We start from the raw sequence: 24,949 nt of genomic DNA, 5'->3' as shown, positions 1-24,949 counted from the left end.
TACCGCGCTTCAGCTTCAGCAATTTCCTTCTTCTTCTGAATGGTGACATGGCATGTCCTTGTTGTATGGCCCTTGTCCTCGCCACAAAAAAGGCAGTACAACTTTCGGGGTTGATTGCCAAACCTTCCACCACCAAAACTTCTTCCTCCTCTACCTCTCGGAGCTGGTGGTCTGAAAGAAGTCTGTTGCATGCTCGAAGTCTGAGAACTATGATGGCTATGTTGAGCATTGTTGGCCCTATCATCATTGGTATTGGAGTTGTGGATTGATTGGACATGCCTGGGGTGAAGTCTTCCTCTGAAGCCCCTGGTCATCTCAGAAAACCTGTAGGCCTCCTCCCTTCTTTGGTGAAAATCATTGTCAGCCCAGATGTACTCATCCATCTTCTGAACAAGCTTCTCTAGAGTTTGTGGAGGCTTCCAAGCAAAATATTGAGTTGTAGGTCCGGGCCGAAGCCCCTTGATCATGGCCTCAATGACAATTTCATTAGGCACTGTGGGCGCTTGTGCTCTCAAGCGCAAAAACCTTCGGACATACGCCTGAAAGTATTCCTCTTGGTACTGTCTACATTGAAACAAGGCTTGAGCTGTGACTGGCTTCGTCTAAAAGCCTTGGAAGCTAGTGACCAGCATATCCTTAAGCTTCTTTCACGACGTAATTGTCCCTGACCGGAGAGAAGAGTACCAAGTTTAGGCCACATTTCGGACTGCCATGACAAAGGACTTTGCCATGACGGCAGCATTTCCCCCATACGAAGATATTGTTGCTTCGTAACTCATCAAGAATTGCTTTAGATCCAAGTGCCCATCATACATAGGCAACTGAGGTGGCTTGTAGGATTGTGGCCATGGGATAGCCTGCAATTCTACTACCAGAGGAGAAGCATCATCAAAGGTAAAGCTACCGTGATGGAAGTCGTCATACCATTCATCCTCGTTAAATGAGCTCTCCTGAAGAAGCTCCCTAGGCTGAGGCCTTTGGTCATGGTCATCTTGGGTAAGATGACACATTTCTTCAGCGGCTTCGTCGATCTTCTTCTGAAGGTCGGCCAGTCAGGCCATCTTCTCCTTTTTCCTTTGCACCTGCTGATGAATGACTTCCAGGTTCCTAATCTCCTGGTCCAACTCCTCCTCCTAAAGTGTTGGGCTGGTAGCCTTTCTTTTATGGCTTCTGGCTTCTCGGAGAGAGATTGTCTCCTGGTTTGTCTCCAGTGGCTGCAGGGCAGCCCCTGGCGCTGTTGTCCTCTTCAGCGGCACGACAAAGGTTGATGCTTTGCCGAAGGTTGTGGAAGTGAGTACACCGAAGGTGGGCGCCAATGTTGGTCACTTATTCTCAAATGCTATGAGTTAAGAACAAGACAACACAATTTTTGGAAATAATGATTTTCAGACGAATGTCTTAAAGGACATACCTTCATCATTTCAGCATACAAGTATAAATATAAATAAGAATGTGAAAGAACATTAAAGAACGCTGATAATGATTAAATCCTCATTATTTATTTATATTTATATCCATGAATAAGAATTAACGTCAATGATATTTATAATACAATGGTACCTTAGGTTTGCCAGAAGGTGAGAATGCAAAGATGACACGAGAGAGAGATTGCAATCCAGCGTGAACAGTACGGTGCTACTGTTCATCTATTTATAGGCACGGAACGCAGCCTGGATAAGATTACATCCATGCCCATGACATTTACTCTTAATTATAATGCGAGTTATCAAGGACTAAGTAATCTTTTCCCCATTAGGTCGGTTTCGTCCTTCATCTTTGCTATCATACCAAGCCGAAGCTCCTTTAGCCATAGCTTCGGCGCCCATCCATGTCACGTTCGGGTTGTATCTTCATATCACACACGCCTTTATCATAAGAGAACTTTCATCCCAAAACCGAAGCCTCCTATAATTGTGGCGGAACCGCCCGAATTATTCCAGCTTAAGTTCCCAAGTCGCACCCTTAAGGGCAGCAACACACTTAAACAGGAATAACCCGTCAGTCCCTCGGATCTAGTCCGATAAAGCCACTTATCCAGGATCGAATACCACTAGCTCACATGAAGGTGAGGCACAGAGAAATACAATAAAACATAATACCACAAATTTAATAAGTATCATTAGTGATTACATTATCGGAGTTTCAGAAATAATAACCATAAATTTTAATGCAGCAGAAATAACTAACGGAGAAAACCGAGTAACATGACGAAGCCTGGCCACGCTACTCCTCTTGGTCCTCTCCTGCGGAAGCAGTAACCCACTCGACCGTCTATCCGGTGGCAGGGATGGAGGCCAAGTCACACCAGCAACCAATCACCCTAAGGGGTACCTGCAAAAATTATGCCACAAGCAAGGCTGAGTATACTAATACTCAGCTAGACTTACCCAGTGTGAGGAGTCTACTCCTCTACCTCTAGACATGCAACTGTTTGGTTGTGGGGTTTGGTTTGCCAAAAGCACTAGCTGAGTCTAAAATCAAGTTTTAGCTTTTCAAGTTTTAGTATGCTCCTTTTTAAACTAGATGAGTACGTAGCTACTCATACATGGTATCAAACATTTTTAGCAATCAACATCTTTTGCCAGTCAACTCATTTCCACTTATTACTCAATGCAGTACAATGGATCAAGCAGTCTCATTAGCTGCGAGAAGCAGACGATTCGAATCGAGTTTTTATCCTTGCAAGGTAAACCTAAACACACGACGTGGCGAGGCACTCCGTCCCCACACACATCAACCGTCCCCGTCGATTCCCTAGCAACAGATCAGGGCTCACCGCCTTGGCGTACAATGCCTCACTGACCCTGACTGCCGTCGTGCAGTGACCGCACTTGTACCCACCATAACCGGAATGGGAGACCACGTCTCAGATCGCGTGAGGGGATATGTCTGCGGGCAGGTTCAATCAGGTACTAGGCTTACCGATTTACCATATTTCTCGGCATATATTTAGTACATTCAAACGCTTGACACAGGTATCCACACGTTAATCCTTATTCTAATTTCATCTCGTAGACCACGCATCCCCATGGATCCGTGTCCACAGACCAATCATCAATATGATATGAAAGTGGGTACAACCAATTCCTGACCTCGTGCGTGTGCTAGAAAAATCACTCGACTTCTACCGAGATCCCTAATTAGCAAAGCAGCTAATCGACCTAGCATACTAGTATCCATCTCAATAAGGATTCCTGAGTTCATGCAACTAGGGTTTCAATCAACTCCTACACTTAAGTGCACAATACAAGCCTACAAACATTAAGTGTAGTAAAATATGATATAGAACAGGTTATGCATAAAACCGGGGCTTGCCTTTAATTTAACACTTAGATAGTGTTTGCTGGGGGAGGTACTCGCTTGGCGAGCATCCACTGGTTATGTCCATTCTTCAGGTCGTCCACCAACGGCATCTTGTGGCTGGCACCACATCACTTGCATGATCGTCATCTCTCGGTCCTAAATGAGATGCAATATGCATATGTATGAATATAATGAAAGTAGCACAAAAGTAGCACAAGATATACAAGGACACAGTGGCGAACTAAACAATAAAATGGAAGACACTGTAACAACCACATGTTCGCTTTAGTTATCTACACATTATCGACGTTCAACATTAACACCATTAAAAAGACGATAACATGTTATTTATTTACGCAACACAATTACAACATCACAAGCACGCACATTTTATTTATTTGGACACGACTTTTTATTAGTTCTCCTATTGATCGCGCAAAAGCATCACCGACAACATAAATTCAATAGAGGACATAAGCGTCAATGTCTAAGGAACTCCTATATCGCACCACTAGATAAAGGAACATATAAAACAAGCACACATGTCATCTCTAGCTTAGCCATGGCAAGTCTACATTACTTAAGATCAAACCAAACATTTTTAGCGAGAAGGGTGAACTAAACAATCAAAAACGCATTTGCAGGTTTTCGGGACAGCAACACAGCAGCTACTTGTTTTAATCATAACTTTTCAAATATTAACCCAAAAATAGAAAATTAGGACTTTCTGAAAAGCTTACAAAGGGCTCTATAACTTTGGTATTTTTACTTTGGCATAATTCAACACTTAGAAAGGTCAAAAAATGCCAACACAACAGCTCTGTCCAGATTTGGACAGATTCAGACTTGCAACTTCAAAAATTCACAACTGAAGATTCAGACATCCAAACAAAATGATCCTAGACTTTCTGGAAAGCTAATTAAATGTTCTATAAATTATTTATAAACATCCCAAGGTGATTCAATATTTAACTAAGGTTAAACATCACTAAAAGACTTTGCTGTCCAGAACTGGACAGATTCAGTCTTCTCACTTTAAATATTCATAACTTAATCTTCAGATCACCAAAAAGAGTGATCCAAGACTTTTTGGAAAGCTCAGTAAAAGCACTACATAACTTTTATAATCACCAAGAAGTGATTCAATGTTTAACTAAATCAAACAACACAGTCTTCAAAATCTGTTCTGACGGTGGACAGAACACAGCAATCAGTTTGTAAAATTCATAACTCTTAAACTACTAGGCCTATGGTTATGAAATTTTAACACAAGCAAGATCTGAAAAGCATCTACAACTTTCTTATAACGACCATGAACAGATTGCAACATTAAATTGAGCAAACAATGCAGTTTCTAAAATCTGTACAGAATTTGGACAGATTCAGTTACTGAATTTGTAAAAAGCATAACTCCTAAACTGTCAGACCTATGGCTGTCAATTTTTAACACCAGAAAGATAATAGAGTTCTATACAACTTTCTTGTGAACACCAATAACTGATTTCAACATTAACTTAAGCAACCATTGCAATTTCTGAAATCTGTTCAGAAATTCGACAGATTCAGGTGCTGGGCTTGTGAAAAGCACAACTCCTAAACGATCAGGTTTATGGCTGTCAAATTTTAGTACAAGCAGGATAACCATGTTATCTACAACTCTTCTATATGACTTTTCTACAGAAAATATGATTTAGTTCCTCAAACATACAGCATGACAAAAACAGCCGTGCAGCCCAAAACAGCAATTAATAAAATTCAGCTTCTATTTACTTCAAAAATTGCCGCGTTCTAGAGACTCGACTTATTCTAACTTATATCAAGGCACACTTAAGCATAGTCACACAATAGATGACGTGACGGCTACGTGGTCATGCCATCACTTCACCCCACAATCCCAACTAACAAAATAACTCTAACCGAACTTGGCATTTAGCCGATCGATTCCTAACCCATTTTTCATACCACCACTACACGACATGCCTAAAACGTTAAATGACTCGTTCACAATTCACATACATCTTTACCAAAATGTTCCCACATCGCTTGCAACTTAACCTAAGCTTCACTACACAATTTTGGGACATCTACTTAATTCATGAATATCATCGTCACACACATCGACTCGATTTGAATTAACCACACATGTCTATCACATGAATGGAGCATTTCAACAATATCCTAAAACAAACTACATCATCACACATCTTGCATTACAAACCTACTTGTCCAATCGAAAATATCTATTCGAAGTAATGAACACCACCGTACACTATGTGTGATGTGAAATTCAATAAACGCATAAGGTGTATTGGCTCGACTTATACACATAGAGGAAGCGATGACTACTTCGGCATGTCACCACCTCTCTATTTAAGCAAAGACAATTTCCACCTACAACGATCGAACATTCATACCGAGCACACCTTATTTTACCTTGTCTCGCATACAACCATATTGTGGCGTGCACTCGAGACATTACCGTTTAACTCAACACAATCACCACTACAATGCACTTTGATATACACGTTCGATATCACAGTGCTTTGACAAACCCACACTTCCGATCTACTTATCACATCCAACCACACCACGTGCCCACTGCATTCTAATGACCAATTTTAGCACAATTATTTGTGACAATGTTTATCAACTACACAAGTGAAACACTAACCGACCATTCGCACATCTCATCTTAAAAACACTAATCACATGTCACATAATTTATATCTTCGATCCACTCTATCCTACACCATGATGAATACATAAAATATTTTTAACATAGATGAACATCTTAGCCGACTGCGGAAATTACCAAGCATGCTTTACGCTTTATTAAATTTACCACAACTAACAAACTACTTTATGACGAAGTGTTTTTAGCAACCAATTAATACTTCTGTGAACCACCCTCGTGACACGTAAATGAACCATCACAGTCACACTTATTCAACATCAATATATTGACCACATCGACCAAAATATAATTATATAAACTAAAAATCGCACACATCAACAACCGCTTGTTCTTTAACCGCAAATGCGATCCTACTAACGTGTATAGCCGAAACATATTACACACATCCACATATATGCATGCATTGCCCGACATCAACCAAAGCATATGTATTATAAACTATAAATCAATCAACCTGAACGAGTCGTGACTAGACGCATGGCTGTCCACATGGCTCGGTATTTCGTCGAACGGGCAAAGCGCGACGTCGACCACTAGCTGCGAAAACACACAAATTTGTTGGCGGCAGTTCATCGAACATCACACACATCGGAAAATAAACATCGAGAACAGCGAGGGTTTCTCACCAAGGGTTGACGGCGTCGTGGGCGGAGCTGTCTACAACACCAAGCCTTTCACAGGCATTTTGTCGAGCACTCGCAGAGCATGCGCAGCGCGGGACTTCAGGGGGTGGCGCCATGGGGAGGGAATAGTAGGGCTGCTGCTGGGGAATGCCCGTGTGCTATGGAGGTCGGCTGGTTTCCATGGGAGGTGGAGCGCAGAGCTGCTGCGCAGTGGGGCGAAGGGGAGCAAGGGCTGGCGGCCATGGACAGGGAGGGAGCACCATGAGGAAACTCGACCTCGAGCCATGGAGAAGGGAAGGGAGCTTGCAGGGGCGAACTGCTGGGAGATGGGAGCGGCTGCTCCCTGCGCCATGCTCCATTGGAGGAGATAGCAGGGGCGCGAGGCAGGGAGGAATGAGGGCGTCGCAGGGCTTCCTGCTGTGCGAGGGAGAAGGAGCAGAGAGCGCGGCGGCCACCATGGCTGCTGGCCGAGCAGAGGCGTCGGGCCTGGGCGAGCTCGGCCATGGAGCTCCTGCTGGAATTTCTGGGCGCCTGCTGGCTGGAGGAAGAAGGAGGGGGAGGAGGGGTGCGCGCCCAGGGAAGGCTAGGGAATAACGCCCTGCTGGATGGGTGCCGAGCGCCATGGCGAGAAGGAGCCAAGCTCTGGCGTGCGTGGAACCTGTGGCTGGAAAATGGCAGAGGAGGAAGAGAAGAGTTGTTGGCGGCTGGGGGTGGAAATGGAAATTTTCCAATTTGCAAGGGAGAGAGCTCCTATTTATAGGCATGTGCTAGGGTTAGGGTTTTCTTAATGGGCCAAATGGGCTGAGTTGGGCTGGCCCAAACACTAAACCGGGTCGCGCTAAATTATTTTTTTCTGAATAAAAATACTCCCGCGGAATTCGTCTCTACAGAGAACAGAGCGAATTAGAGTTTCGGCGAATGGACGATTGAGCGATTAATTCGGCCGAGAGTCTGATTTAGATTCGCTCGGAAATAACTCCTCACGCATGATTAAAAATAAATCATCCAGAGATTTGATCGGCTTTGGATTTTTAGTCGGAGAAGGCTAATCGTGATATTTCAAAATCGCTGTCGATACGAGGTTTTGAGTTCGGTTCGGACATGAGATATTTGGTCGGGTCAGATAAAATTGATTAGAGGACGACATATTGAGCATTCCGTTTGAGAGTACGGACTCAGATTAAAATAGTCAGACATCGATCGAAGTTCGAGGAATTAGACTCCGGCTTAGATCAAATAACAGTCGTCGAGAGTTTGATTAAATGAGCTTCAGATGAGATTTATAATTCGAGATGGATTATTGAGTTCGTATTCGTGCCGAGAATTAAAAGTTTTAACAGGCTCCAAAATTGGCCTTCTGTGAGATTGAAAAATTCCGAATTCGGTGAAATGTGAATGAATAATCTGGATAATCAGAGACATACGCGAGCGAAAAAAATAGAAATTTTCACTGAGCATCTGAGATTAGGATAACTCTCCCGACATAACACGAAATTGACACCTGGGGTGTCACAATAATAGTCTATGTCATACTGAAAATATATGGTTAGTCACGTTTTTTAGGACCTTCGAAACAGGAAGCCCCAAACAGATATCCACCGCCCAATCTAGCTCCTACGTGCCAGATTAGATCGACGCGTGTTATGAATCGGTACGCGGCGCAGACCGCTAGTTCATAGATCTACGGCTCGAAAATCACCAACGCCAAAATCTCATTCCAGATCGATCACCACTCTGCGGCTTGGATTCCAACAGCGAATGGATATGCAACTTCCTAATCTGTGTCGTACATCATCGGACGGACGACTAGACGCACTCCCCCTTCTTCTCTGTTGGCCGGAGCAGCGGCGCTACCGCCACCCGCGGTGAGGACCTCACCGGAGTTCAGCGTTTTGCCCCAAATCCGAATAATCATGGGGCAATCAAGCGCTACACGTCGAGCGACACATGGCAAACCCATCGGTATACTCCACCACCTGATCGAACGACAGGCGCCCCTACCCACGACAAGGCGCAGGTCTGCGATGTCGAGGGAAGCCCAGTGACGATTTCCTGATCTCAGTCACCCCAACCTTGGTGCGACGCAAACGCTACCTGATACTACACGCGAAACGAATGCGTATGAGGTTACTTACCACGCCATAAGCCGTAGCATGACCCGATGACGATGAGAGGCGAATCAACGGCGTTGTGGCGATTTCGGCAAGAAAATCATTCCGAACTGAAGCTACCAGCAATGAATTGAAGGTAGTAGAGGATTTCCCCGGGCCCGGCGATGTCCCTGGTCCACCCCTTTGGCTATAATCGGCAACAAATGTAGGATTGGCACCCGACGGCGACTCCTACCCACGACGCGCACAGGATGGTGGTTCTGCAGCAGTGTTCTACCGACGAGGGTGGGCGACACGAGCGTGGCTATGGGGGGTCCTCCTTTTATGGGTGCGAAGAGGCTGCGCCCAGGGCATCTGCGCATGTGTGGCCGCAGATAGCTCGGGCAGGTTGTTACCGCCGCGTGGAAACAAGGAAGAAAATCTACAGGGGTGTTTCCTGACATGCGGAGCCCACGTGATAGTGGCTAGCAAACAGACGAACGCGTGCACGACCAACTGGTGAACGAGCCCAGTCCATCAGGGGTCGGAGAGCGAGTCACATGCAGGAGTCAAATGCAGGAGCTGGGCTGCGTAGAGGGGAAGGTGAGATGGGCCGAAAGTGGTTTGTTGGGCCCAAACCGAATCCTTTCCTTTATCTTTTTCTTTTTCCACTTTTCTTTTCTATTTCCAAATTCAAGTATTCAAACTACATTTAAATTCTTGTTTTGAACTTCAGATTTCCAAACATAATTCCACTATGAATAATACTTCATTGATTGCCATATTATTATTATTATTATTATTATTATTATTATTATTATTATTATTATTATTATTATTATTATTATTACTTCCCATTCTTCTAACACTTATATGGGCTAAATTTTGAGTTAGATTTGCTTTAATTGTAAATTTGAGTTTGATGCACAAACAATGAAATTCCAGCATGATGCATAAGTTCATGTGTTTATTTGGGATTCATTTAAAAGAAAATATGTCTCATGAATAAGTCATGTAATCAAAAGAGCTCCTTTATTATTTCCAATCACAAGTGTCATGGGTACTCTATACTAGGGTTTACAAATCCTACCCCACTTAAAAGGAATCTCGACCTCGAGATTAAGATGAACTAGGGAAGAGGTGGGGAAAGTCTACTCGTAGTTCCTCTTCTCTCTCCCAAGTAGCTTCATCCTCATTGTGATGACTCCATTGCACTTTGCACATTTTAATCACTTTATTCCCCGTGACGCGAGTGAAAGTATCTAGGATCTTGATAGGGTACTCAATATAAGTCATATCATCTTGAACACTAATAGTGTGTTTGGTTTGAGGAATGAAGTGATCCATCTTCTTCTCACTCCTCACTTTTTTATTTGGTTTGTGGAATAGAATAGGTTGATCCATCACCACCCCATTTCTCATAAGCTAATAATTAGTATATACATGAGGAGTGAGTTGATTTCACCAAAATTGATGGAATCAACTTATGATGCATCACCTCATGAAGCATAAAGTGACTCCACAAACCAAACACACCATAAGTTCCTCCATAGGCAGTTGCTCTTCTGGTACCCTAAGACACTTCTTCAACTAGATACATGGAATACATCGTGTATATCCGCAAGATGGTCGGGTAGTTCCAGTTGGTAAGCAACTTCCCCCACTCGCTTTAGGATCATGAAGGGTCCAATAAAGCGAGGGGATAACTTCCCTTTAACTTTAAATCTCCTCATACTCCGGACCGGTGACACCTTCAGATACACGTGATCACCCTCCTTAAACTCCAACTGCCTTCTTCTGGTATCTGCATAACTTTTCTGCCTTGACTGCGCAGTTCTCAAGTTCTCCCTTATTAACCGGAACTGTTCAAACATCAGGTCGGATTCAGGTCATGCCAAGATCGTGTTGTGGTTGTTTGGCACAGGCTCGTGCTAGTGTCGAATTGGCCCGTGCATCGCTATTGGACGTGTTGAGTCAGATTGTTTAGCTTTGTGTCAGGTTTTTATGGGTTGCATCGGGCTTTGGATCAAAAATCATGGTCTATGTCTAGCCCATAGATTATTACACGTTAAAAGCTATGACTCATGTCTGTATGTTGCATTGGTCGTGTCAGGTTTTTTCGAGACTAGTCGGTTTAGTCGTGTGGCCCATACTTAGTTCCAATTGTATATTTCGGGTGTGTTTGGTTTGAGGAATGAAGTGATCCATCTTCTTCTCACTCCTCACATTTTTATTTGGTTTGTTGAATAGAATGAGTTGGTCCATCACCACCCCATTCCTCATAAGCTAATAATTAGTATATACATGAGGAGTGAGTTGATTCCACTAAAATTGATGGAATTAACTTATGATGCATCACCTCATGAAGCATTGGGTGACTCCACAAACCAAACACATCATTCAAGAATGTAGCAGGTAATCAAAGACATGTATATAACTTAAAACCTTAGCCCGTGACAAAATATTGAGACATATATGGTGTGTTTGGTTTGTGGAGTCACTCTATGCTTCATAAGGTGACGCATCATAAGTTCATTCGATCAATTTTGGTGGAATCAACCCACTACTCATGTATATACTAATTATTAGCTTATGAGTAATGGGGTGGTGATGGATCAATTCATTCTATTCCACAAACCAAATAAAAAAGTGAGGAGTGAGAAGAATATGGATCACTTCATTACTCAAACCAAACACACTCATAGTTCCTTGTTCGCCCCACTCTTGCATTAGCTACTCCTTAAGTTTTAGGGTCCACCTGTCATAACGCAACACAGTGAACCCAGCGCGTTGAACTGCAAAAACACATACGGAACACTGCCTCCGTGACTCGCCCATGCTACACGCTCATATATAATTGGTAGCGAGTAAAACACAAAGAATCACCAATATATTCCAGTGAAGTGACAGATCAACAACACGAGGATCCCACCAGTGCATGCCATTGTAATTAACATAACTCTACCACAAGACCCTATACGGTCTGAAGAGATAAATGAAACTATCGATTTTACGGTGTTAATTTTCACAAAATTTGTCTTTGCAGCGCAGGCATGGTTCCACTAGATAGAGCTTCTCCTCTTTCTCGTACGAAATAAGACATCCTCAGTATCGAGGACATAAGAGACCTGCCAATGCCATATCATCCTTAGATACTAAAAAAAAAGATATTGATACTGGTGACCCATGTCAAAACGAAGAGTGTTGGTAGCTTTTATGAAATAAGCAAACATGACATTATCCAATAAAATCGTACGTACTTTTGAAGATTCGCAAGATATCTTGCATTCAAGACCATTAGCAAACATGACATTGTCCATGATCTTCAAGGAAGTAGGGGAGTCATCATTCCTCCCTTGCTTCCGCTTATTCCTGGAATAGAGATGCCAAATCATGAAAGCGGCAAGGAAGACAAATCCGAGGGCTTTATTATTACTCCAGGACATACCTCCTAAGGAAGACGTCATCAACCAATTTGGTATCATCAATACTTGACAGATAACCATTATAAAGATACGGTGAAAAGGTTGGATCAAATGAGACAGCAGTCAACTCAGGTTTTTCATTCCCATACTCCATGAGCTGAATAGTTAATTCTGTAGGATCAGAATGCTGCAAATTACGACAGAAAGTGTCTGTGATTTGGTAGTTGCAAGAAGATCCAAACATGCAATGTGCAAAGTGATCTTGCCCTTCCCTCCCTCCCTCGTGTGGTAAGATAAGAGGATTCCTCGGATAAACATTGCATGCCGTATAAAAATGTGCAGGCATATCTATGGAAGACAAGAAATACAGATACAAAATGGACGGCTTACACATTCAAAACGGTATATGTTGTCATCATGTAGAAGGGCTCGTGCATTTTCGTGATAAACCAGATCAAAGAAGCTCCCAGGAGACCTCGACTTTTCATATAAATAAAGCTGGAGAAGCTGGTTGTCCATTTCATCAGATGCTAATGCTTGAAGCTGCAGAGTAGAAAAAAATTAATAATGTAACTACTAAACAACAAAACAGATATGGTTACTGCTTGAAGCTGCAGACTAGAAAAAAATTAATAATGTAACTATTAAACAAATAAAACAGATATGGTCATAGACACAGCTTGCCTGCTTCACAATTTTGTATATCAGTTTATCTATAGTAAAGAGAACATATGACTGAGTCCCAATGATGGAGCGGCAGTCATCTTCAAATTTGGTGTGGTCAGAAGAACCATCAAGCAAGTTGTATAGTGCACTGATAAACCTGCACTAAAATATGTAAGTCATATACAACAAGTCTTTTATGAAACCAGAGTGTTGATAATACCTTGAATATTGATCTGGAGAATTTATGTGCCTTGAAGCTTTCCAGTTATTGTCTGATGTGGAACAGTTTGTCTTAGCTGACAATATTCTCTCATAAAAGATCTGCAATCAATAAAGGTTAGCCAATGAGACCACATAAGCACAAACTTATATAGAGGTTATTGAAGAAAAAGAAACTAACCTGATGTAGCCTGAACAGAACATAAAATGAGTCATTTCCATAAAATATGTGAGAAAGTTTCTTTTCATGGTTTGGTAATGCAGTGGAAACATACTTGGAAATTGGTTTAACTGTACTTTGCAAACATTCTGAAAATGACAATGATGTTCCTCCATCCAAACCCTGTGCCTCCCTATTTACCTCTGCTCTGCAGTCATTTTTTGCCTTTGTATCAAGATCCATATCATCCTCTTCTTCCTCCTGATCTTCATGAGAAGACTCCTCATCACCAGCAGATTCACTGCCAGAGATATCTTCATCAGCCTCAGATGCATTTTCACTATCCTCTGCAGACCTCTGGGCTCTCTTGTTACCTTCATTTTCTGCACCTGAATGATCCTTGCCTGAAAACTTGAGATAATTCTTAGGTCTACCCTGGGGAGATCTGCTGGTAGAACCTTCATTTTGTTTAGAAGTTCCATCTACAGCTTCATCTTCGAAAACACAGAAGTGTTCCTCTTTGAAATCACCATTAGGAGATAATTCACCCTCTTCTGTTTCAGGCCTTAAATTGTTGTGGGACACCGAATATGCACTAAATGGATGTACACCCACTCCATACAAAGATGTTATCCTGTCATGTTTTATGCTCTGTTGAAATGATAATGATTATTAATAAAAAAAATTGGGCTTCTTCAATGTTTTTAAAGCATATAGAAAAGATGTGGAACCCTGAATCCTATCACTTATGTATCTAATTTTGATGCTTTCACCACATATGATTGGATTGAACAACAAAAAAGAATGGTAGGAATAACACGTGCATCAGCAACAGTCATGAAGAGAAAATAGATCCAGTTTAGGAAAGACCCTACCTTCATAGACGGAATTGTTTCATTCCTACCCATAAATTCAGCCACAGACTCAGCTCCAGCACTTTTAGAGCCATTACCACCTATCAGGTAAGATTAAACCACTGAGAACTGAGTACTTAAACAACAGCCAATTAAGCTATGAGACAGCGTAAGGTAACTACAAAGAGTGTACCCTTTGCTGCAGCATTATTTGTTTTCCCGCCACATGCCAAACCAACTTCTCTAGTTCGCCTCTTTGATTTTACCATATCTGCATCTTCAGCGCCATGAGCCCTATGATGAATCCCTAACAGAGGCTCTAAAAATGTTGTCCAGATCCTCATCACTTTGTTAACTTGATCTGAAGAATTGCATAGTTCTCCGCAAGAGTATTTGATGATCTGATAAAGATCTTCATGAATGTCCATATCCAAATACACAAATGACATGTTGGCAACTAGTGGCCACCTATTCCCAGCAGCAATAGCAAGTAACACATCATCCCCCTTCCTATTCTTCTCACTGATTTCTTTAATCTGAGATAATAGAGCTGTGCAAGGTTCATGAGTTTAAACACAACAGGACAGTAGCTACCAAGAAAGGATAGTACACAATGAAGAAATATGCATACCTTTTGTGTTCAAATTCTTTGTGTCTTGTTGTTTGAAATAAAAACTGCGATGGTCAAGAGACTTGTGATAATTTTTTGAATATACCTCAGCCCAAACTTTATTAAAATCTGACTGGCACCTTGACCACTCCTCCTGCTTTTGTTTAAGCCTGGTTAAAATAACTGGTAATGTCACACCAACATTTTTTCGAAGAACATCAATAACATCAAGTCCATGGTCACCATATAGCCGCTCAATGCACCTCATATTCAAACCTATCAAGAGAAGCAAAGAGTTCAATGATATGCATGATGTTCAACAAAAGGACAGGAGACAACCACCATACATATAAAGATGCATGGTCAATTGCACATATGTGGATGCTTACTAGTCAAATGTTCATCGAGGGAGATAGAGCTGTCTGGTTTCAGTGAATTGCCTTCCATCCTTTCCACCAACTTCTCAACACGCTCAATTGCAACAGTAACAGATTCCAACAGCATGTCCAGCTCAAACCTGAAATCAGCCACTTCACAAGTTTTGACTATGATCTCTGCCTTTACTCCTGTGGTGGGAGAAACTAAAATGGAGTGGTGGAGCAGAAGCAGTGAGCAGGGGATTGCTAAAAAGGGGCTCAATTCCTTGATTACCCTTGGGCTTTGGACTCTTTGGAACCACATAAATGGATGTGTTTTTGATAGAGCTACGCCTAGCCTGGAGGGTGCTATTAGAAGAGCTGAAGAAGAAATTATTATTTGGAATTTTGCGGGGGCCAAACATCTTGCCCTTATTACAGCTCCTATTCCAGGTGTCATGTAGGGTTCTAGGAGAGAGTTCAGTAGCTAACTTCATAAGGGAAGGATGTTGTTTGAGTCTAGATTGTGGGGGCAGGATGGCCTTGTTTGTTTTCTTTCTTCTCCTTTTTCTTTTTATTTCTTTTTTTCTGTTGTGTTTGTAATTAGTCTAATTTTAGACCCTTCTTCTTAATTCAATGATACGAAGCTCTCCTGCGTGTTCGAAAAAAAAATCTTGAGATATACTGACCATCCACGACTAAAAAAATACCATATAAACTAGATGTTTTTTTGACCATGAGGTATAAACTAGATGTTACTCTGATATGAATAAAAGACAAATTGCAGTAGAACAAGAAACAAAGGGTCATCATGCAGCGTGCCACCTTATATGTCAGATTTAAGTTACACCTAATGAGTAACTGACTGAAGTTCCCAGTGAGCCTCAGCAGTTTTCAGTAAGATATCCCTGAGGAAAAACTTATCATCTACTCATTGTGGACCAAAAAACAGATACCAATAAACATACTGGATTTCCTAAACTTAATGATACCCCCATGGTCGAGTTCTTATCTAGTGTAACAACAAAACACTTGTTTTGAATGAACATCAGGCATCATAACAAAAGTCCTGGTTAGTAAGGTTCCTCTTATAAAAATAAAATGCCTTACAAACACAGTGATTGTGAACATATTAAGTATTGCAATGTAGCAACAATTAGACAATAGTCAAACAGAGAACAAAAAGACCATACATGTCATCTTCACATCTAAACAAGCTTTCTTCATACTGATTTTTGCGCATATGCTTAAATGAATAATCTTCACTTCCTGAGGTCACCGATACCCAGCGATCATTCAGCACGGAAGCTTCAGTGTCAGTCCTGTTGCTTGCAGAAGGTACTGGATACTGAAATGGCCGAGTAAAAATATGTGATGACATGGAAGACATTATTACTATAAAATATTGTTAGAGTAATGTTAGGGTTTCAGAGCTAGTCCATATGCAATTACTTGCATACCCTCAGTGTAATGGGCTTGGCCCAATTATATATATATATATGCACTCCCAACCCGGTTAGGGTTAGGATTTCATTCTCCGACATGGTAATAGACCAAGGTCTCTCTTCCTCCCTCCCACCTTACTCACAGCCGTCGGTCCCTCCCCACCCCTAACCGCCGGCCATCCCACCCCTGGCAGCCCTCTCCCTCATCTGCTCGCCCGCGCGCTCGGACCACCGCCACCGTGCACGACCCGAGCATGTCGGGCACTGCCCCTCGCAGCGCGCTATCTACGTTGCTGGTGGCCTGAGCCACGCGCCGCTCACCGCGGCCACGGCATCTTTAGCGCCCACGCCCATGGAGCCCGACCCATTCAGCCAGTTCAATGTCGGCACCCTCTTCTTTGGCAAGGGCATCCTCCCTAGCCTCCTTTCCGCCGCCGGCCATCTCCAAACCTGCTCGGTGGCCTCCCCCCTCCCTCCCCTGACAAGGGTCTGTGCGCCATCCTGGCCTGCGCGCTGGCTGCTCGCCGTCGTTGCCACACCCCTGCGCATGCCGGTGCAGTCCAGCCCCGCCGTCGCCCACAACATCTGTCCTCCGCCGCCAGTGCCTCACATGGAGGTGTCTCCCTCAACACAAGGACACCTCGCCAGCCCTCCCACGGATGCGCCCCATGCCAGCGCACTCTTATATGGCGCTCATGTGGTCCCGCTACCCTCTACCGCAGCAGAGCTACGCCCTTTCCCTTGCGCCACCACCCCCCTTCATTCTCGGCCTTGGGCCTCTCACCGGCGCTCCCCTCGCTGTCCTCGGCGGCCACCACCGCTCTTCCCGACCGTGCTGCTACCCTATACAGCAACACCTCCCTTGGCGCCCGGGCTCCTCCCAGTTGCACTGCTCCTGTTGTGCATGTCCTCCTCCATGATGGTCACCTTGTACGGGGCACCTTCGTGACCTTCGATCGCGCCATGAGCCTTGTCCTTCGTGACTGCGTCGAGCTTCACCCACATGTGGGCTGCCACGTGCTCGGACCGCTTATTTTTCCTAGAGTTGTACTTGCCTCCCTGGTGATCGAGACCTTGTTGTCTCCCACCCCCCTCAATGGCTCTATCGGAGCTCCTCCTCTGGCCCTCTCCACGCACATTGTGCCTGCGCCACCCCCTCCCTCCTCCAACGATTGGGTGGTCGACTTAGGAGCCTCCTTCCACACTACTCCTACCACCAACACACTATCCCACTCACATCCACCACACCCTTCACATCCTCCCTGTATCGTTGTGGACAACGGTACCAACCTCCTGGTCACCTCAATAGGTGCATTGGTTCTTCTAGGACCATTCTACCTTAACGACGTTCTTGTTGCTCCCGGTCTGACTCATCCCCTTCTCTCGGTTCGTCGCTTCAGTAGTGACAACCATTGTTCTATCGAGTTCGATCCCTAGGGGCTCACCATACACCACCTTCCCACTCATGTCGTGCTCGCCCACTGTGATAGCTCCGGCCCCCACTGCTCTATTCACTTGCCATCCACTTCCCCCACCAGCATAGCCTCCCCCCTTGCTGTTGCTACTACCACCACCTCCGTCGTTTGGCATCGTCGTCTCGGGCACCCTGGCCCTGACGTGATGTCCCAGCTTTCCAGACGCTCAGATATCTCCTATACCCGGGGCTACCCTGAGCGCCTCTGTCATGCTTCTCAGCTCGACCGTCACTCTTGTCTTCGTTTCTCCACTTCCACGTCCAGGGCTGCTCAGGCCTTTGATCTTGTCCACTGTAATCTCTGGACTTCCCCTGTCCTCAGCCTCTGGTTACAAATACTACCTGGTCATTCTGAACGACTTCTCCCATTTCCTTTGGACTTTTCCTCTTTGACTGAAGTCCGACACATTCACCACCCTCACCCACTTCTTTGTTTGGGTCGCCACCCAATTCTGTCGCTCGATCCGCGCCCTCTAGTGTGATAATGGTCACGAGTTCGACAACGCCTCTTGCTCCTTCCTCACCCATAGTGTCAGTTGCGTCTCTTGTGTCCCTTCACCTCTCCCCAGAACGATCGGGTTGAACGCATCACTCGCACCACCACCAATATGATTCGCTGCCTTCTCTTCCAGGCGTCTCTCCCTGCCAGCTACTGGGCAGAGGCCCTGCACACCACCACACATCCCCCAACCGCCTCCCCTCGAAGGCGCGGTGAACCACCCCACTCCCCACTTTGCCCTGTATAGCACAGCCCCCTCCTACAACCACCTTCGCGTGTTCGGCTATGTGTGCTATCCTAACACTTGCTCCACCGCTCCCCATAAGCTATCTCCTCGCTCCACTCGTTGCCGCTTCCTCGATTACTCACATGACCACAAGGGGTATCGCTGTCTTGACGTCGTCACCCACCGCATCATCATCTCTCATCACATTGTTCTTGATAAAGATATGTTTTCCCTTGCTGGCTCCTCCCCACCAACTGATCTCGAACTCTCTCCTTGAGTTTGATCCGGTTCCCCCTCCACCCCAAGAGCCCCGCCTTGCGTCGTTGCCCGCGCCTCATGCGGCTCTAACGCCTTCGCTCGCGCCTCTACCCACGCAATGTGCGGCCTCGAGGCCTTCGCTCGCACCTCCTCCCGCGCCACACGAGGCCCCGTCGACCACGCATGTGGCACGCGTGGCCCCGTCGACCACATCTACGACGCACGCGGCTCCCTCGACCCCTCCCGCGCCATGCGCGGCCTCGTCGATGAGCGCGATCCGCTTTGCCGACCCCGTCCTCATCTACCACCGCCGCGAGCGGGCCACTCCCTTAGCTCCTGCTGACCCTGCCCCGTTGATGAGTGTGGCTCGCTTCGCCAACCCCGACGTTGGCCGCGAGCGGGCCATTCCCTCGGCGCCCACTAACCCGAGCCCATCGACGAGCACAGCTCGTTTCGCCGACCCTGTCGTTGTCTATCACCGCCGTGAGCCGGCCATGCTCGCGGCCCCCGACGTCCCGGCGGCCCGCTCCGAGCCGCCTTTGTACCACCCGGTCGCCATTCACCGTGACCCCGGGCACGTCCACCCGATGGTGACTCGGCGCGCCACCGGCGTTCTCCGCCCCATCGATCGGCTGGTTTTGGCCGCTGACACGACTGCCACTCCTCCGGACGCCTCCCCGGTCCCCTACTCCGTTCGCACCGCCTTCGCTGACCAACACTGGCGTCGTGCTATGGAGGAATACGCGGCCCTACTAGCCAACCACACCTGGGACCTGGTGCCGTATCCACCGGGCACCAACATGGTCACTGACAAGTGGCTCTTTCGCCACAAGCTGACCTCGGACAGCTCCCTCGACCGCTACAAGGCTCGTTGGGTCTTTCGAGGCTTCACCCAGCGTCTCGTAGTGGACTACGACGAGACCTTCAACCCCGTCATCAAGTTTGCCACTGTTAGCGTCGTCCTCTCTCTCACCCTCTCCCGAGATTGGGCGATCCATAAGCTCGACATTAAGAATGCCTTCCTCCACAGCACTCTGACGGAGAATGTCTACTGCAGCCAGCCCACCGGCTTCGTCGACGCTGCTCATCAGGATCTAGTCTATCAGCTGAACAGCTCCCTGTACAGCCTCAAGCAGGCACTGCGGGCATGGTATAGTCGCTTTGCCTCCTACTTGGCCTCCATCAGCTTCGTCAAGGCCAAGTCAGACACCTCCCTGTTCATCTATCGGCGCGGCGACGACACCGTCTACCTCCTGCTCTACGTCGACAACATTGTGCTCACGGCATCCACTGCCGACCTCCTACAGCACACCATCGTCGCCCTTCAGCGAGAGTTCACGATGAAAGACCTGGGGCCCTCCACCACTTCCTCGGCATCACCGCCGAGCGTCGGTCTCAAGGTCTCTTCCTCCACCAGTGTTAGTACGCCATCGACATCATAGGGAGGGTTGGCATGTCCAACTGTAAGACCTGCTCCACGCCTATTGACAATCAGGCGAAGCTCTCTAAGGACGACGAGCCCCCGGTCACCGACGCGACGTCCTACCGGAGCCTGATTGGTGCCCTCTAGTACATGACCTTCTCTAGGCCCGACATCACCTACACCGACCAACAGGTGTGCCTGCATATGCACACCCCACGGGAGCCCCATCTTACCGCTCTCAAGCGGATCCTGCGCTATCTTTGCGGCTCCCTCGACTACGGCCTTCTACTCTGACCCTCCCCGACGTCGGAGCTCGTGGTCTACACTGACGCTGACTAGGCTAGATGTCCCAACATGCGCCGGTCCACTTCCGGTTATGCCGTGTTCTTGGGCGCCAACCTCGTCTCCTGGGCCGCCAAGCGGCAGCCCGTCATCTCCCGCTCAGCGTGGAGGCCGGTTACCGCGCTGTGGCCAACGGCGTGGCAGAGGCCTCCTAGCTGCGCCAGCTTCTCCATGAGCTCCACAGCCCCCTCTAGCGTGCCACCCTCGTCTACTACGACAACGTCGACACGGTCTACCTCTCCACCAATCTCGTGCAGCATGAGCACACGAAGCACATGGAGATCGACCTGCACTTTGTCCGCGAGCGAGTAGCCGCCTGTGACGTTCGGGTTCTCAGTGTCCCCACCACGCTGCAGTTCGCCGACATCTTCACCAAGGGGTTGTAGTCGAGTGTCTTCGCCGACTTTCGATCCAGTCTCAACATTTGTACTGGATAGAGTTGAGACTGTGGGGGTAATGGGCTTGGCCCAATTACACAACTTATATATATGCACTCCCAACCCAGTTAGGGTTAGGGTTTCATTCTCCGACAAATACAAAGAGTTAGATCAGCTCACATTTTTAGGCAAAAGTCGGTAACTTGGAGTGCACCGCTGACAATTTGATAGATCAAGCTCTGATATTGGTTTGCATAAGTTATACTTCTCTTTGCTAGGGAATGTACTAGCTTCATGAGCTGCTCCTTCCTTAGAATTGAAGGTCAATACTCTTTCAGAATTTTTGCTTTCCTTGTATCTCTCTTTCTCAGGATCGCTATCCCCCTCGTTCTCCTTGTATCTCTCTTTTTCCACAGGTCTAACCATCCGCGATGTTTGCCCTATATTCCAAAAGACTAACACAAACATAAACGAGGCTCCTAAAAAAAGTAAAACAAATTAAATTATAAGCTTCACAGCTAGGTTCTCTTACTTTTATTGAAGGTTCCTTCCAAAAAACCATCTGCAGAGTATAAAAAACTAATTATTCACAGAAAAACACAATATATTCAATGTTTAAGTCATGGAGGTGCATCCAATAAAGTGTCATTCAAAACAAGTGATTCACCTATATTTTCACAGTGACCCAAGAAGTCATTGAATCCATTCACAAGATCTGGGTAATGTTGAAGTATATCCTTTACCTAAAAAACAAAGAAAAAGATTTTAGAAAATACAAAAAAATTACCTACCCTGGTTGTCATGTAACAAAGTCACATAGATCATTAGTTACAAACTAGATCAGATCATCAGCCTCTGAAAAATAACATCATATTGGCTTACCAATCTTTTTAGTTCATTTCTTGTAATAATATCTTGGTTGTATATGTGAAGGCATTTCAAGAACTCTTGGTAAGCTTCAGGCTCTAGATGTGCCTTTAGTTTCTCACAAAATTGAAACTCTTGTGCGTGTGAACCTGGATTAACATAGTAAGAGATGAATCATGAACTTAATACATCGAATAGGGAGAAAAATAAAAATAAATATAAAGCATACATAGAGGAACAAAAGCACATGATGGGTCCCAGAGTTCACACAAAACCAGGTGGTTCAAGGCGATGAAGAGCTCATATTAGATATATGCATGGATGAATCAACATTAGCAGAATTTAATATCGTGGGGGACTAGCTTTTTACTACATACTTACAATTGAATGAGGACAATGTAGCATCCCCTGGTGTATCATCACCAGTACCCTCCATCTTTCTTTGTGATTTGTGACCGCATTGCTCCACATCCAAATCTTCATTTTCATACTCGTCATTCTTCTCATTCCTTTTATAACCTCTTCTATGCTGACGTGGGCAGGCATCACGAATTTTCTCCTTCTCAATACAACTTTTTTGAATATCATGCTCAAGATCAAGGCGATCAGCACTGGTGTCCCAATCAGCAGTTGATGGAAAATCTCTCCCCCTCTGGAGATATAGAGAAGATAAGAACATAGCATCTTGAAGTTTAAAGGTAAATGCAGGAACAAATCACTTTGTCCACAAAAGTAACAAATATTTGATTTGAATAACTCAAAGTATGTAAAAGTTTGAACAACAATTTGCCAACCTATTTAACAGTTCAGTATACAAAAAAAGTAGCATCAATAGATTCACATTCAAAGGAAATTTAAGATTATCGTAGTGTTATCGCAGTTGTGCAGCCTGTCCTAAAAAAAACTAAAAAGGATATGGCCTACATTGTTGGAGGGGGGTATAAAATATAGCAATTGAAGAAGCATTTGGAATTCAACACGGGTGATGCTATAATTTGTTGATTCAGCTGGACTGTCTGAGCTCTCGTGACAGACTGCATTATAGCATTATTGTCATCATGCCTAACTTTAGAGGTAGTGCCTGAGCCTGCCGAGGAGGCATGGGTAAAAAGGATATGTCCTACATTGTTGGAGGGGACTGGGGAGTATAAAATATAGCAATTGAAGAAACATTTGGAATTGAACACGGGTGATTCTATAATTTGTTGATTCACCTGGACTGTCTGAGATTTGGAATTGAACACGGGTGATTCTATAATTTGTTGATTCACCTGGACTGTCTGAGCTCTCGTGACAGAATGCATTATAGCATTATTGTCATCATGCCTAACTTTAGTAGTAGTGCCTGCCTGCGGAGGAGGCATGGGCGTATCAGGCAAAAAATGACTGAACTCCTCGAGTAAATCTGGATGGCCATGTAACAGTGCGGTGACCTGCGGGTAGGAGAGAAAAGGTCATTCAAAGCAACACACAAGAGAATTACGCATTGGCAATGGCATATGCACAAAGGACATGTGGAGAGAAGGCATGGTACTGGTACCTCGTTGTAAACATCTTGGATGGGCTTGTTATGCATGCGGTACTTATTGAGGATCCCCAGGAATGACTTGTAGACATGTTCCTCCTGCTGGAATCGGCTCTGGGAGAAAGATAGGTAAGGTAATTAGAAGGAAGGAAAGATGCGTGATTGAGGCAATAGGGAGGGAGATAGCATACCTTAATCCTGTTGACAAGGCTGATGGCCCTGGGATAATCGACGGGCTTCTTGTCCTCGCGGAGGTCCAGAGGCCTGATGGCATGCTCCTTGGGCAGGAAGGCGTTGAATCCGAGGATTAGGTCCGGGTAGCCGTGGAAGATGGTCTTGACACGGGCGATCACGCCGGTGCTGTCGAGCCTGTCGCTCTTGAAATCACGCATGACCTGGATGAACTGCTCGTACGTGTGGCGCTTTTCCTGGAACTTGTCCTTGACGGCCTTGAGATAGGCGAGGGCGTCTCTGGTGGTGAGGCTCCCGCTCCCACTCCCGTTCCCTTGCGCCGGGGGAGGGGGTGACGGCGGCGGGCGACGAGCCATGTGGAAGGAAGCTGAGGGGAGCCGCCCGCCCAAGGAAGGAATCGAAGAATGAAGAATTGGATCGGATCGCAAGGGACCTTGCCGTTCCTAATCCTTGATCGTCTTCGTCCACCGGCGCGGCGGCACCGGCTTCTCGCAGGTCGCAGCCGACGAAGCGACGCCAAGACGTGGGGGATACGATGGAATCTAACAGATGGCGGAGAGATTTGTGCCCTTCAGTCTCGTCTCGCCAGCCGTCGAGTCTCTCAAACCAGCACACCACAGCAGACGGAGATGGAGATGATGGATCACGTATTCACGCCCGCCCTAGGGAGGGGAGAAGCAGAAGCCGCGGCGGTAGCAAACACGAAAACAGCGCTAGAGACTGGAAGTGAAGTCACGCCACGTCTTGTACAGTTGTACTGTGCAGGTGGGTCAGGCGGCCGTCAGGGTTCCTTACTGTCCCTATCACATCAGATATTTTAGATGTTAGTTATAAATATTAAGTATAATCTAATTATAAAACTAATTATATAAATAAGAATAAAATAATAAGAAGATTTATTAAATCTAATTAATTTAGAGATATATAATCTTATTTAATATCTCATTGCGAAGAGGTTGTCTCTACACGACTCTTCATACATAATGTCTTTTAACAATATTTATGATATAACTATTTTTGAAGACATCAATTGTATGATGGAGTTTATTAGATGTCTTTGGTATAGAGAAAGCCGATCAGAAGGCTTTAGGTTGTACATGTGAAAGTCGCCTAGAGGGGGTGAATAGGTGAAACCTGAGAATTATAAATGTCGCACCTGACTGGACTGACTCAGATTGCTAAGACAACCCTTGACGACAGAAAAGTCTTCGTGGTAGACTTATCTACGGAATTGGTGGAGAAACATCTCCAGATAGAGCAGATGGGCACCCGCACTCGCGAGCTCGAGGAGCAAGTGGAGGTCTGGGATGACACCATCGA

At 45.5% G+C, this 24,949-nt stretch overlaps 1 protein-coding gene across 4 annotated transcripts; it reads right to left on the bottom strand.

Annotated features, from left to right (window-relative positions):
• Positions 1–11,537: 11,537 nt before the first annotated feature.
• Positions 11,538–24,434, bottom strand: LOC103629312 (paired amphipathic helix protein Sin3-like 4). Of its 4 annotated transcripts, none has more exons than XM_020540235.3 (20): positions 23,629–24,434; positions 23,453–23,551; positions 23,127–23,345; positions 22,294–22,564; positions 21,928–22,061; positions 21,713–21,788; positions 21,578–21,607; positions 21,226–21,485; positions 16,195–16,349; positions 15,035–15,162; positions 14,667–14,921; positions 14,229–14,585; positions 14,057–14,136; positions 13,203–13,832; positions 13,023–13,123; positions 12,821–12,959; positions 12,527–12,679; positions 12,160–12,323; positions 11,972–12,083; positions 11,538–11,839 (listed from the first exon to the last, which is right to left on the bottom strand). In XM_020540235.3, the coding sequence occupies exons 1-20, from the start codon at positions 23,983–23,985 to the stop codon at positions 11,774–11,776; spliced, it is 3,786 nt and encodes a 1,261-aa protein (XP_020395824.1). In that variant the 5' UTR covers positions 23,986–24,434; the 3' UTR covers positions 11,538–11,773. The 4 variants fall into 4 exon arrangements, with proteins under 4 accessions (XP_020395824.1, XP_008648697.1, XP_020395825.1 ...); XM_008650475.4 differs by having other exon boundaries at positions 21,226–21,500; positions 23,184–23,345; positions 23,629–24,387; XM_020540236.3 differs by having other exon boundaries at positions 23,184–23,345; positions 23,629–24,387.
• Positions 24,435–24,949: the final 515 nt, after the last annotated feature.

The sequence above is a fragment of the Zea mays genome, chromosome 6 (assembly GCF_902167145.1).
Source record: "Zea mays cultivar B73 chromosome 6, Zm-B73-REFERENCE-NAM-5.0, whole genome shotgun sequence".
Taxonomy (NCBI): Eukaryota; Viridiplantae; Streptophyta; class Magnoliopsida; order Poales; family Poaceae; genus Zea; species Zea mays.
Note: the sequence above shows the minus strand (reverse complement) of the source record. Positions and strands in the feature narration are given on the sequence as shown.

Coding starts and splice junctions, on each gene's coding strand:
- LOC103629312 (XM_008650474.4), bottom strand. CDS start 23,985: ATGGCTCGTCGCCCGCCGCCGTCACCCCCTCCCCCGGCGCAAGGGAAC. Junction 22,062..22,293: donor TACATTGTCCTCATTCAATT/GTAAGTATGTAG, acceptor ATGTTAATCCAG/GTTCACACGCACAAGAGTTT. Junction 14,586..14,666: donor AAAGAATTTGAACACAAAAG/GTATGCATATTT, acceptor AACCTTGCACAG/CTCTATTATCTCAGATTAAA.